The 13,348-nt window shown below is 37.7% G+C and overlaps 1 protein-coding gene across 1 annotated transcript in view; it reads left to right on the forward strand.

The window, feature by feature from the left end:
• LUZP4 (leucine zipper protein 4) overlaps positions 1-13,348 on the forward strand; it is a 92,580-nt gene that overhangs the window by 48,020 nt on the left and 31,212 nt on the right. The window contains exons 5-7 of the mRNA XM_027089534.1: positions 3,066-3,431; positions 3,478-3,635; positions 3,824-3,898. Of these exons, the coding sequence (XP_026945335.1) occupies positions 3,066-3,431; positions 3,478-3,635; positions 3,824-3,898 (599 nt within the window). The remainder of the gene's footprint in view (positions 1-3,065; positions 3,432-3,477; positions 3,636-3,823; positions 3,899-13,348) is intronic.

Raw genomic sequence — 13,348 nt, forward strand, 5'->3', positions numbered from 1 at the left:
GGCACATGGGCTCAGTAGTTGTGGCTCGTGGGCTCTAGAGCACAGGCTCAGTAGTTGTGGCACACGGGCTTAGTTGCTCTGCAGCATGTGGGATCTTCCCAGACCAGGGCTCAAACCCGTGTCCCCTGCATTGGCAGGCAGATTCTTAACCATTGCACCACCAGGGAAGCCCCTGTAACTGTTTTAATAAACATTTATTTTTGCTATTTTCAATCACTGCTAGAAATTTTGAATTTATAAAATGCCAAAAGAGATGACTGTTTTCATGATTCGTCTTGTATAATCATTCTCATTTTTGTCCTTATATAATAAGAGTTGTTGATCTTAAGTTTTAGTATAAAAACAGTTTTAGTAGACTTGTGAAAGAATTGTAAAAACTAAAAGTCAGATGACATTAGTGTATGACATAAACTCTGGAACCAACAGATGGGACTTAACTATAGTTGTACATTTTATGGTGGTAAATCCATCGCCTCTAAACTTGTATAGATGAGCCAGTCACTGGACAGAAATTTTAGAGCTGCTCATATCCAGATTCATAAGTTAACATTGATACTATGGTTTCAGCTTGCCCTATAAAGTGATTCTTCTTAAAGTGTTATGTGGTCATTTAGTAAAAAATGTTGGTTCTGGGAGCTTAAACCATTTTTGCCAAATTATATAAATGCAAATTTTGGGGGAAGGAGAACATGTTGCATATTCAAATATTTAGAGGATTGATTTAGCAAATGTTAATTAAATGTCTATTCTAGGCACTATGCAAGGTACCAGAACAGTCCTGCTTCAAATATTATATGTGGTGGTGGGAAAGAAAGATAAGAAAGAAATTTAATGCCAGGCAGTTTACAATACATGTTCTAACAGGGTTATAAGTTATATATTGTGGGGATGCAGCAATTCATTCTGATTAAGGGGATTTGTGAAAGTTTGACGGAGGAGATGGTATTTAATCTGTAAGGTGAGAAAGTTTTTGATAAAGTTTGGAAAGAAGGACATGAGCTTACATTACAGTATGAAACACATAAATGAACTAAGAATATTGTAAAATAGTATTTTCAAATTGAAAGCATCTTTCTTTTAGAGGTTCTTTTTTTTTTTTTTTTTGTGGTATGCGGGCCTCTCACTGTTGTGGCCTCTACCGTTGTGGAGCACAGGCTCTGGACGCGCAGGCTTAGCGGCCATGGCTCACGGGCTTAGCCGCTCTGCGGCATGTGGGATCTTCCCGGACCGGGACACGAACCCATGTCCCCTGCATCGGCAGGCAGACTCTCAACCACTGCGCCACCAGGGAAGCCCTGAAAGCATCTTTCTATTTCTCATACTTTTCAGACATTTGAGACTGTCATTATAGCAAAACTCACTGGAAAAAAGTACTCTGCAATATAGAAATGTATTAAAATGTAAACATAATTATTCTACCAATAAATTGAATAACAATTACAGCTTTCAATCATGCATTGAAATTCTAATAAGCTAGCTTTGTATTTCACAAGATTTAATCTTAATATCAGTAAAACACGATTGTATTTATTCAACACAACTCTTTTTGATAGTTTCTGTTGTTTATGAGGAAAGTTTCTGTTTTTGATAATTTCTGTTGTTTTCTAAAGGTAGAAATCTGTGGTATCCAATTTGACGAAATTAGTTTTTATATAAACATTTGCAAAAAGACCACAAGTTCCTTTGGAAAGGTACTTGGATGCATATGGGTCTTTAAGAGATAGGTCTCAATCCTTCCTGCTGACCCACTGTGTTCCCAACACTAGTCACTTAGAAAAGAAAATGTACATGTGCATTCCACCCAATCTCCTTATTTATGTTTTACAGTAGAAAATCTGGAGTGTGACTATGGCTTTATGCTTTAGCAAAGCAGCAGATTTGTCATATTTTTTATTTTACTAAAGTTTTATGTGAATAATATTCTTTATACCAATACCTCCCCTTCCTTTTAATAGTTGCATTCGGCTTCTGGTAGTGTTATACTACAAAGTCACAGTGTCAGAGCTAGGGCATATTTTGTTTGCCAGGCACTATTTGCTAGTGGAAAGCTTGATTTCTTAGCATGGTCCATATGACTTTGTCCACTTACATTTATGTAGCATCATAGAGATTTGTCAAGGGTTTCATTACTTTCATTTGACTGATTCATTCCACTGCCCTTTTGATTTAAAAAGTGAAAAGGTAGAAAGACTGAGTTGTTGTCAGACCAGTTTACTTTAACAGTATTAAGCCTACCTTCTGCTTTCTTTATAGCTACCTATCCCCTCACTTATTTGTCTTTCCCTCTAGAATTAAGTATTAATTTATATAGAAGAGATAGATAATTTATTGTAAGTTTTTTTAAATTGAAGTATAGTTGATTTACAATATTGTGTTAGTTGATAGTTTCTTTTTCACCTGATTCTGAACAGGTGAAGAATAAATAGTATGATTTTGAACACTTTCTTGTGGTTCTAAGGATTTGTGCTACAAAATATTAAATATTCTGTCTCTCAACTATAAAGTCAAAGAATTGGTTGTTTCTTTAGGTAAAACACAGATCCAGAAAATGGTAGGTAGAGTATGACCTTGGAATATATTCAAATTCACAAAGCAGTTAATTTTCCATATTTAAAACATTTTATTAAAGTTTTATATGCATAATATTCTTTGTGCCAATGCCATGAGAGATCAGAGCTTTCTACATATTAGTCCTGAAAACTGTTTAGTCTTTAAAAGTAGGGGCAGTGGGGCTTCCCTGGTGGTGCAGTGGTTAAGAGTCTGCCTGCCGATGCAGGGGACACAGGTTCGTGCCCCAGTCCAGGAAGATCCCACATGCCACGGAGCAGCTGGGCCCATGAGCCATGGCTGCTGAGCCTGCGTGTCCGGAGCCTGTGCTCTGCAACGGGAGAGGCCACCACAGTGAGAGGCCCGCATACCGCAAAAAAGAAAAAAATAAGTAGAAGCAGTGGAATTCTAAAAAAAGAGTTTCCCATAGAAATGGGCTTAACAAAATATCATTATGAGTTAATGAAATCAATAGGGTATATGTTTCATTTGTTTTTCAAAATTGCGGTTCTTTGCAGGAGAAGTGCAATGAAAATTCTAAAGCCCAAGCAGTGATGAATCAAGGCCAATCAGAGAGGAACCAACATCAATCAGAAGGATCTCAAGGCCAATCAGAAGAAAATCAACACTATTCAGAGAGATCTCGAGGCCACTCAAAGAGATCTCATGGCCAAGCAGAGAGATCTCATCGTCAATCAGAAAGATCTCATGGCCAAGCAGAGAGTTCTCATCGTCAATCAGAAAGATCTCGTAGCCAATCAGAGAGATCTCATCGTCAATCAGAAAGATCTCGTGGTCAAAAAGAGAGATCTCATCATCAATCAGAAAGATCTCATGGCCAATTAGAGAGATCTCATCGTCAATCAGAAAGATCTCATGGCCAAGCAGAGAGATCTCATCGTCAATCAGAAAGATCTTGTAGCCAATCAGAGAGATCTCGTGGTCAATCAGAAAGATCTCGTGGTCAATCAGAAAGATCTCCTGGTCAATCAGAAAGAGCTCATGGCCAATCAGAGAGATCTCGTGGTCGATCAGAAAGATCTCGTGGTCGATCAGCAAGATCTCATGGCCGATCGGAGAGATTTCATGGTCAATCAAAGAGATCTCATGGCCAATTAAAGAGATCTCGTAGCTATACAGAAAGATCTCATGACCAGTCGGAGAGATCGCATGACCGCTCTGAGAGATTCCACAGTCACTCAGAGAGATCTCATGACCATTCAAAGATATCTAATGTCCTATCAGGGAGATCTTATGGCCAAACAGGGAGATTTCATGGTCAATCAGAGAGATCTCATGACCAATCACGGAGATATAAAAGATACTCATCAGTAGAAATTGAATTTAACAGGTAAAAACAATGAGTACTTAACTATTAATGTGTTGAGTGATATGGAAATGTAAAGGCATGCTTTATATATCTATATTTTAATGGCTAAATATGTATTTGTTGAAACAGAATTGAACTGGGACAAAGATATTAATAGAATAGAGGTGATGTATTCATGGCATCAATATTCTTTCAACTTACTGATGCCCTCTAGCTATCATCCAGTTTCCTAATTACCCTAATTAAGTTGTTCCATCTAGGTCAGCTTCCCTGGAAGAGCTCCAATGTACTCAATCTTTCCTACTGAGTCTTTCCCACAATCAAAGTATATTGACTCAGTGTTCCATTCTCTTTGAACCTTCCAACTTGCTAGGCTAGCTAATCTAACAATGAACTATGCTAGATTGATAATATATAATTTCTGATAATGAATTCCTCTGTTTCCCTCCTCTACCTCCTTTCTAAAGAGTCTTCAGGGAGCCCTCAGCAGACAAATAATAGGTGTATCTTCGGGCAGCTGAACTTTTCTGCTTTCCACAAATCAGAACATAGGAGAGGTCTAGCTTATGCATAGTTGCAACCCTAACCTAAATATATTTTGAATATTGTGTATATTCACTATTGCCTTACAAAACTGTTAGGCTAGGTCTGTCCGCCCTAACAAAAGGACTAGAGAAATTTAATAGTATTGCAGATTGTTTGAGTTTTAAAAACCTCAAGACATTTTTATTGTAATTGGCTAGGTAATTGAGTAAAAACATTATTTTTAATTTAAATTTCTCAGTGATTGCCTTCATTTTGCATTGCCTATAAATGTCTAGTCAAATACTTTAGCTCATATTACTGCATAGAGTTGCAGTTTTCAGCTAAAAAAATTATTTCCACAATGTATATGTGGGTTATTGTGTATATAGACAATGTCTGATGTAGGCACCGTTTTAATGCTAAAGGCCCCACCCTACTTATATTAGCAGTATACAAACAGTTTCCCATAAAAAAATTAACATATGTTTAACACTGATGGTAAGCAATTATTTCTACATTTATCAGGGATTTTCATGTTTTGCTTCATTTTACACATCCATTTTTGTTTGTCAAGTGGTATAACACTTCCACTAAGGCACTGAAATTCCACTTACTGTTTTCCAATGACATATTCTGTCATTTTACAAGTGCATTTTAAAATATAATGAACAATTCTGCTCAGTTTTTTCTCCTTTATCTTCTATTATTATAATTTTTTTTGTATCCTTAGCACAAGTAAGTAATTCTTGCTTGGTTAAAGTTATCAAATGTAGAACTCTTACTAAAGAACACATAAAGTACAGAAAATTAATATACTTTGATAATTGATCCCTTGGAGATTAATTCTTCTACTCCATAACTTTCCATTCTAATATATATATATATATATATATATATATATAGGTTGACCAGTTAGGTTTAATAATATCCTTAAGACCTGGAGTTGGCTTATGCACCACTCAGGCTAGCTTCACCAAAAGACAAACCAGAAATGCTAAACTTCTGCCTTAATTTTTAAGGCATTTCTACCTTAAAAAAAAAAATAAGTCACCAATGTAGAAGCCCAATGTGGTCTGAACAAAAGACAGGTAACTAGGCAAGCATCTGGAATAAAATATGGTAGCATATTTGGAATATTATTTATTTATGGGGACTTACAATGACTTTTTTCAATTTTGAAAAACCAGTATGATTCTTTAAAATTCTAAAGAGGATTTATTATTGTAAACAAGGTGTGAATTTGTATTTTTAACGCCCCCAAGATACCTGATAACAATTTCAGCGTTTGCTCCTTTTTCCTGATTTGGTAATTATATCCACAGTCAGATGTTTTCCTTGGCTAGAGTAATATGTAAATAGTAAAGCTTAACAAAAAAAAAACTTTGTAACCTCCACTAAGTAGCTTACAAGAAATGAGTGGCAAAATCTGTATATCTTTGCATTAGCTGGGCTGTCTACCTGATGAAAGCTTTTCTAAACACAGAAAATAGCTTCAGAGGAAATGAGGTGCTTAGTTTTGGAGTGCTTGCCGTTTAAACTCCAATTATAGAGTGATAACTGATATATCTCATTACCATTACATCATTCAAAGTAATTCCTGAAGTAAATTCAAATCTGATTATAATCAACAAATCAGATCTTTGGATCTTTCAAAATAAATGATTGCTTTTTAAAATATCACCATTTATGATTCATATCAGGACTTTTGCAAAGAAAAATTGGAGTGAATACTTACAGAAACAGATGCAGCAAAGAAATGATACAATGAACATGAGTCCAAGTGTAAGTATCAGCACTTTCAAATTTATAGCAGAGAAACTGTGTGATTTTACAGATTTTCATTTGAATAGGCTTTCTTCCTGTGTCTTTGTTGGCATCTACTTATATTGATGATTAATATATTTTAAAACCTGTTTACCAACATCAAATGTAGGAAGAAGCCACATATGTCATACATGTCTTCATGAGTCAAGTCTTTCCAGCCTTTTGGATAATTGCTTGCACAAAAAAGTTTCCTGCTCCTCTTCCATTACCCCCCATTCTACCTTATATTATTTAGCTTCTAAGTGGGCACTAGACAAAAGTGAGAAAGAATGATACAAATAAAACTTATTTGTAGCATGTACTTAATATTTTAAACAATCTTTTACAACCGTTGAATCCTCAGGACATTGTCTTTATTTTACTATTTATTTACTGAAGATCTATGAACAGCAATTACAAGAAATGAAGTAAATAGTATATTGAGTAAGCCAATTAAGTCCATTTTGCTGGAAACTTTCATCTTTAATACAGAACATGTGTGTTTGACATAAGTGTTTAGATGAAATTGAGTAGATGTAGCTCCTACCTGAAACACCTAATATTTATCCCTACACATGACACTCTGGTATTTCTTCCAGTACTTCTACCTGCAGGAAAAGACAGGCTAGCTTAAATAGTAATGTGATATACTGTAAAGCGGTCTAGTCTGGGTCTCAGAGAGTTGGCTTCCCTGCCTGGCTAATCCCCTTAGTAGCTGTGTGTATGACCATGAGCAAGTGACCTCCCCTGCTGTAAATCTTAGTTTTGTTCCCCTGTGAATGAGATTAGAATGAAAGATATCTATGAGATGGTTAAAGAAATCTAAGTATTATGATCTAGTAGCTAATGACAGGGGCTTTGGATTCACACTTGGATAGAATCATGTTTCTACCACTTAATTTCATATTTAATCAATTCTAAGACATGCTTTTTTTTCAGTTTTCAATATCTCTGAAATCAGGAAATGTCTTGCATTTAATGGTATAGTTAAATTGAAAACTTAAAATCTTTTTAGTGGTACATAAAATAACAGTACATGTTACAATCATGGTATCTTAGATTTGATGAAACATGGTGGCTGAGGAACCTTGGTCAAGTTCCTTTGAGCCTATTTTCTCAGCTACAAAATGGGAACAATATTGGCCTCTTAGGTTGTTGTGATGATTAATTGAAATATATGTAAACATTTTAGGCTAGAAACAGGATTGTGGTAAGCATTCTATACATTGGAATTCCTATTATTTTATCATTACTATGATGATGATTATATAAACTTATTATAATCATTCCTTCAGTGTTCATTGTGGCAATATTAACATGATAACCATAAAAGTTCTTACATTCTAATTAATTTTATGTGATTCAATTTATATAAATATATATACACACATGTATATATACACACATACATATATATGTATGTATACACACTCATTCATTATTGAAGGGATTTTCAATGTGAAGTGAGAAATCCCCACTGGAATATAGGGGCAAATACGAATATTCTTTAAATAGGAACAAAACCTCTAACAGGCTTCCAGATACAGTTAAAACCTCACAGGTGTTTCTATTTGTCCATTCATTTCTTGAATCTGACTTCAGTTCCTACCTTTCTATTAAATTTTACTATCAAAAATTTATTACTTTCGGGGCACCTTCGGAGCTGCGGAGGAGAGCGCAGCAACAGGGGTGCAGAGGGCAAAGCGGGGAGATTCCCGCACAGAGGATTGGTGCCGACTGGCACTCAGCAGCCCAAGAGGCGTGTCTGCTCACCCGCCGGGGCGGGCGGGGCTGCGAGCTGAGGCTCGGGCTTTGGTCGGAGCGCAGGGAGAGGACTGGGGTTGGCGTCGTGAACACAGCCTGAAGGGGTTAGTGCACCACGGCTAGCCGGGAGGGAGTCCGGGAAAAGGTCTGGAGCTGCCGAAGAGGCAAGAGACTTTTTCTTCCCTCTTTGATTCCTGGGGCGCGAGGAGAGGGGATTAAGCGCGCTGCTTAAAGGAGCTCCAGAGACGGGCGCGAGTCGCGGCTGAAAGCGCGGACCCCAGAGACAGGCAGGAGACGCTAAGGCTGCTGCCGCCACTGCCAAGAAGCCTGTGGGCGAGCACAGGTCACTATCCACACCTCCCTTCCGGGGAGCCTGTGCAGCCCGCCACTGCCGGGTTCCCGGGATCCAGGGACAACTTCCCCGGGAGAACACACGGCGCGCCTCAGGCTGGTGCAACGGCGCGCCTCAGGCTGGTGCAACGTCACGCCAGCCTCTGCCTCCGCAGACTCGACCCGCACTCCGTGCTCCTCCCTCCCCCACGGCCTGAGTGAGCCAGAGCCTCCGAATCAGCGGCTCGTTTAACCCCGTCCTGTCTGGGCGAAAAACAGACGCCCTCTGGCGACCTATACGCAGAGGCAGGGCCAAATCCAAAGCTGAGCCCCTGGGAGCTGTGAGAACAAAGAAGAGAAAGGGAAATGCAGATTAAAGCTCCACAATCAACTTGATGTACCCTGCATCTGTGGAATACATGAATAGACAACGAACCATCCCAAATTAAGGTGCTGGACTTTGAGAGGAAGATTTATGATTTTTTCCCCTTTTCCTCTTTTTGTGAGTGTGTATGTGTATGCTTCTGTGTGAGATTTTGTCTGTATAGCTTTGCTTCCACCATTTGTCCTAAGGTTCTATCCGTCCATTTTTTGTGTTTTTTTTCTTTTTTTTTTGATATTTTTGTTTTCTTACTAATTATTTTTTAATTTAATAACTTTATTATATTTTACTCTATTTCATTTTACTTTATCTTCCTTCTTTCTTTCTTTTTTCCTTCCTTCCCTCCTTCCTTCCTTCCTTCCTTCCTCCCACCATCCCTCCCTCCCTCCCTCCCTCCTTCCTTTCTTTCTTTCTTTCCTTCTTTCCTTCTTTTCTTCTTTCTTTCTTCCTTCCTTCCTTCCTTTCTTTCCTTCCTTCTTTCTTTCTTTCTTTCTTTCCTTCTTCCTACTTCTACTAATTCTTTCTCTCTACTTTTTCTCCCTTTTATTCTGAGCTGTGTGGAAGAAAGGCTCTTGGTGCTCCAGCCAGGAGTCAGGGCTCTGCCTCTGAAGTGGGAGAGCCAACTTCAGGACACTGGTCCACAGGAGACCTCCCAGCTCCACATAATATCAAACGGCAAAAATCTCCCAGAGATCTCCATCTCAACACCAGCACCCAGCTTCACTCAATGACCATCAAGCTACAGTGCTGGACACCCTATGCCAAACAACTAGCAAAACAGGAACACAACCCCACCCATTAGCAGAGAGGCTGTCTAAAATCATAATAAGTCCACAGACACCCCAAAACACACCACCAGACGTGGACCTACCCACCAGAGAGACAAGATCCAGCCTCATCCACCAGAACACAGGCACTAGTCCCCTCTACCAGGAAGCCTACACAACCCACTGAACCAACCTTAGCCACTGGGGACAGACACCAAAAACAACGGGAACTACGAACCTGCAGCCTGCAAAAAGGAGACCCCAAACACAGTAAGATAAGCAAAATGAGAAGACAGAAAAACACACCGCAGATGAAGGAGCAAGATAAAAACCCACCAGACCAAACAAATGAAGAGGAAATAGGCAGTCTACCTGAAAAAGAATTCAGAATAATGATAGTAAAGATGATCCAAAATCTTGGAAATAGAATAGACCAAATGCAAGAAACATTTAACAGGGACCTAGAAGAACTAAAGAGGAAACAAGCAATGATGAACAACACAATAAATGAAATTAAAAATACTCTAGAAGGGATCAATAGCAGAATAAGTGAGGCAGAAGAATGGATAAGTGACCTGGAAGATAAAATAGTGGAAATAACTACTGCAGAGCAGAATAAAGCAAAAAAAAAAAAAAAAGAAAAGAACTGAGGACAGCCTCAGAGACCTCTGGGACAACATTAAATGCACCAACATTCGAATTATAGGGGTCCCAGAAGAAGAAGAGAAAAAGAAAGGGACTGAGAAAATATTTGAAGAGATTATAGTTGAAAACATCCCTAATATGGGAAAAGAAATAGTTAATCAAGTCCAGGAAGCACAGAGAGTCCCATACAGGATAAATCCAAAGAGAAATATGCCAAGACACATATTAATCAAACTGTCAAAAATGAAATACAGAGAAAGCATATTAAAAGCAGCAAGGGAAAAACAACAAATAACACACAAGGGAATCCCCATAAGGTTAACAGCTGATCTTTCAGCAGAAACTCTGCAAGCCAGAAGGGACTGGCAGGACATATTTAAAGTGATGAAGGAGAAAAACCTGCAACCAAGATTACTCTACCCAGCAAGGATCTCATTCAGATTTGATGGAGAAATTAAAACCTTTGCAGACAAGCAAAAGTTGAGAGAGTTCAGCACGACGAAACCAGCTTTACAACAAATGCTAAAGGAACTTCTCTAGGCAAGAAACACAAGAGAAGGAAAACACCTACAATAATGAACCCAAAACAATTTAGAAAATGGGAATAGGAACATACATATCGATAATTACCTTCAATGTAAATGGACTAAATGCTCCCACCAAAAGACACAGATTGGCTGAATGGACACAAAAACAAGACCCATATATATGCTGTCTACAAGAGACCAACTTCAGACCTAGAGACACATACAGACTGAAAGTAAGGGGGTGGAAAAAGATATTCCATGCAAATGGAAACCAAAAGAAAGCTGGAGTAGCAATTCTCATATCAGACAAAATAGACTTTAAAATAAAGACTATTAGAAGAGACAAAGAAGAACACTACATAATGATCAAGGGACCAATCCAAGAAGAAGATATAACAATTGTAAATATTTATGCACCCAACATAGGAGCACCTCAACACATAAGGCAAATACTAACAGCCATAAAAGGGGAAATCGACAGTAACACATTCATAGTAGGGGACTTTAACACCCCACTTTCACCAATGGACAGATCATCCAAAATGAAAATAAATAAGGAAACACAAGCTTTAAATGATACATTAAACAAGATGGGCTTAATTGATTTTATAGGACACTCCATCCAAAAACAACAGAATACACATTTTTCTCAAGTGCTCATGGAACATTCTCCAGGATAGATAATATCCTGGGTCACAAATCAAGTCTTGGTAAATTTAGGAAAATTGAAAATGTGTCAAGTATCTTTTCTGAGCACAATGCTATGACACTACATATCAATTACAGGAAAAGATCTGTAAAAAATACAAACACATGGAGGCTAAACAATGCACTACTTAATAACGAAGTGATCGCTGAAGAAATCAAAGAGGAAATAAAAAAATACCTAGAGACAAATGACAATGGAGACACAACGACCCAAAATCAATGGGATGCACCAAAAGCAGTTCTAAGAGGGATGTTTATAGCAATACAAGCCCACCTTAAGAAACAGGAAACATCTCGAATAAACAACCTAACCTTGCACCTAAAGCAATTAGAGAAAGAAGAACAAAAAACCCCCAAAGTTAGCAGAAGGAAAGAAATCATAAAAATCAGATCAGAAATAAATGAAAAAGAAATGAAGGAAGCGATAGCAAAGATCAATAAAACTAAAAGCTGGTTCTTTGAGAAGATAAACAAAATTGATAAACCATTAGCCAGACTCATCAAGAAAAAAAGGGAGAAGACTCAACTCAATAGAATTAGAAATGAAAAAGGAGAAGTAACAACTGACACTGCAGAAATACAAAAGATCATGAGAGATTACTACAAGCAACTCTATGCCAATAAAATGGACAACCTGGAAGAAATGGACAAATTCTTAGAAATGCACAACCTGCTAATACTGAATCAGGAAGAAATAGAAAATATGAACAGACCAATCACAAGCACTGAAATTGAAACTGTGATTAAAAATCTTCCAACAAACAAAAGCCCAGGACCAGAGGGCTTCACAGGCGAATTCTATCAAACATTTAGAGAAGAGCTAACACCTATCCTTCTCAAACTCTTCCAAAATATAGCAGAGGGAGGAACACTCCCAAACTCATTCTACTAGGCCACCATCACCCTGAGATCAAAACCAGGCAAGGATGTCACAAAGAAAGAAAACTACAGGCCAATATCACTGATGAACATAGATGCAAAAATCCTCAACAAAATACTAGCAAACAGAATCCAACAGCACATTAAACAGATCATACACCATGATCAAGTGGGGTTTATTCCAGGAATGCAAGGATTCTTCAGTATACGCAAATCAGTCAACGTGATACACCATATTAACAAACTGAAGAAGAAAAAACATATGAGCATCTCAATAGATGAAGAGAAAGCTTTTGACTAAATTCAACACCCATTTATGATAAAAACCCTGCAGAAAGTAGGCATAGAGGGAATTTTCCTCAACATAATAAAGGCCATATATGACAAAGCCACAGTCAACATCATCCTCAATTGTGAAAAACTGAAAGCATTTCCACTAAGATCAGGAACAAGACAAGGTTGCCCACTCTCACCGCTCTTATTCAACATAGTTTTGGGAGTTTTAGCCACAGCAATCAGAGAAGAAAAGGAAATAAAAGGAATCCAAATCAGAAAAGAAGAAGTAAAGCTGTCACTGTTTGCAGATGACACGATACTATACATAGAGAATCCTAAAGGTGCTACCAGAAAACTCCTAGAGCTAATTAATGAATTTGGTAAAGTAGCAGGATACAAAATTAATGCACAGAAATCTTTGGCATTCCTATACACTAATGATGAAAAATCTGAAAGTGAAATCAAGAAAACACTCCCATTTACAATTGCAACAAAAAGAATAAAATATCTAGGAATAAACCTACCTAAGGAGACAAAAGATGTGTATGCAGAAAATTATAAGACACTGATGAAAGAAATTAAAGATGATACAAATAGATGGAGAGATATACCATGTTCTTGGATTGGAAGAATCAACATTGTGAAAATGACTCTACTACCCAAAGCAATCTACAGATTCAATGCAATCCCTATCAAACTACCAATGGCATTTTTCACAGAACTAAAACAAAAACTTTCACAATTTGTATGGAAACACAAAAGACCCCTAATAGCCGAAGAAATCTTGAGAACGAAAAACGGAGCTGGAGGAATCAGGCTCCCTGACTTCAGACTATACTACAAAGCTACAGTAATCAAGACAGTA

This window comes from Aethalodelphis obliquidens, unplaced genomic scaffold, assembly GCF_003676395.1.
Source record: "Aethalodelphis obliquidens isolate GAN/ISIS:26980383/991018 unplaced genomic scaffold, ASM367639v1 scaffold66, whole genome shotgun sequence".
Lineage (NCBI taxonomy): Eukaryota > Metazoa > Chordata > Mammalia > Artiodactyla > Delphinidae > Aethalodelphis > Aethalodelphis obliquidens.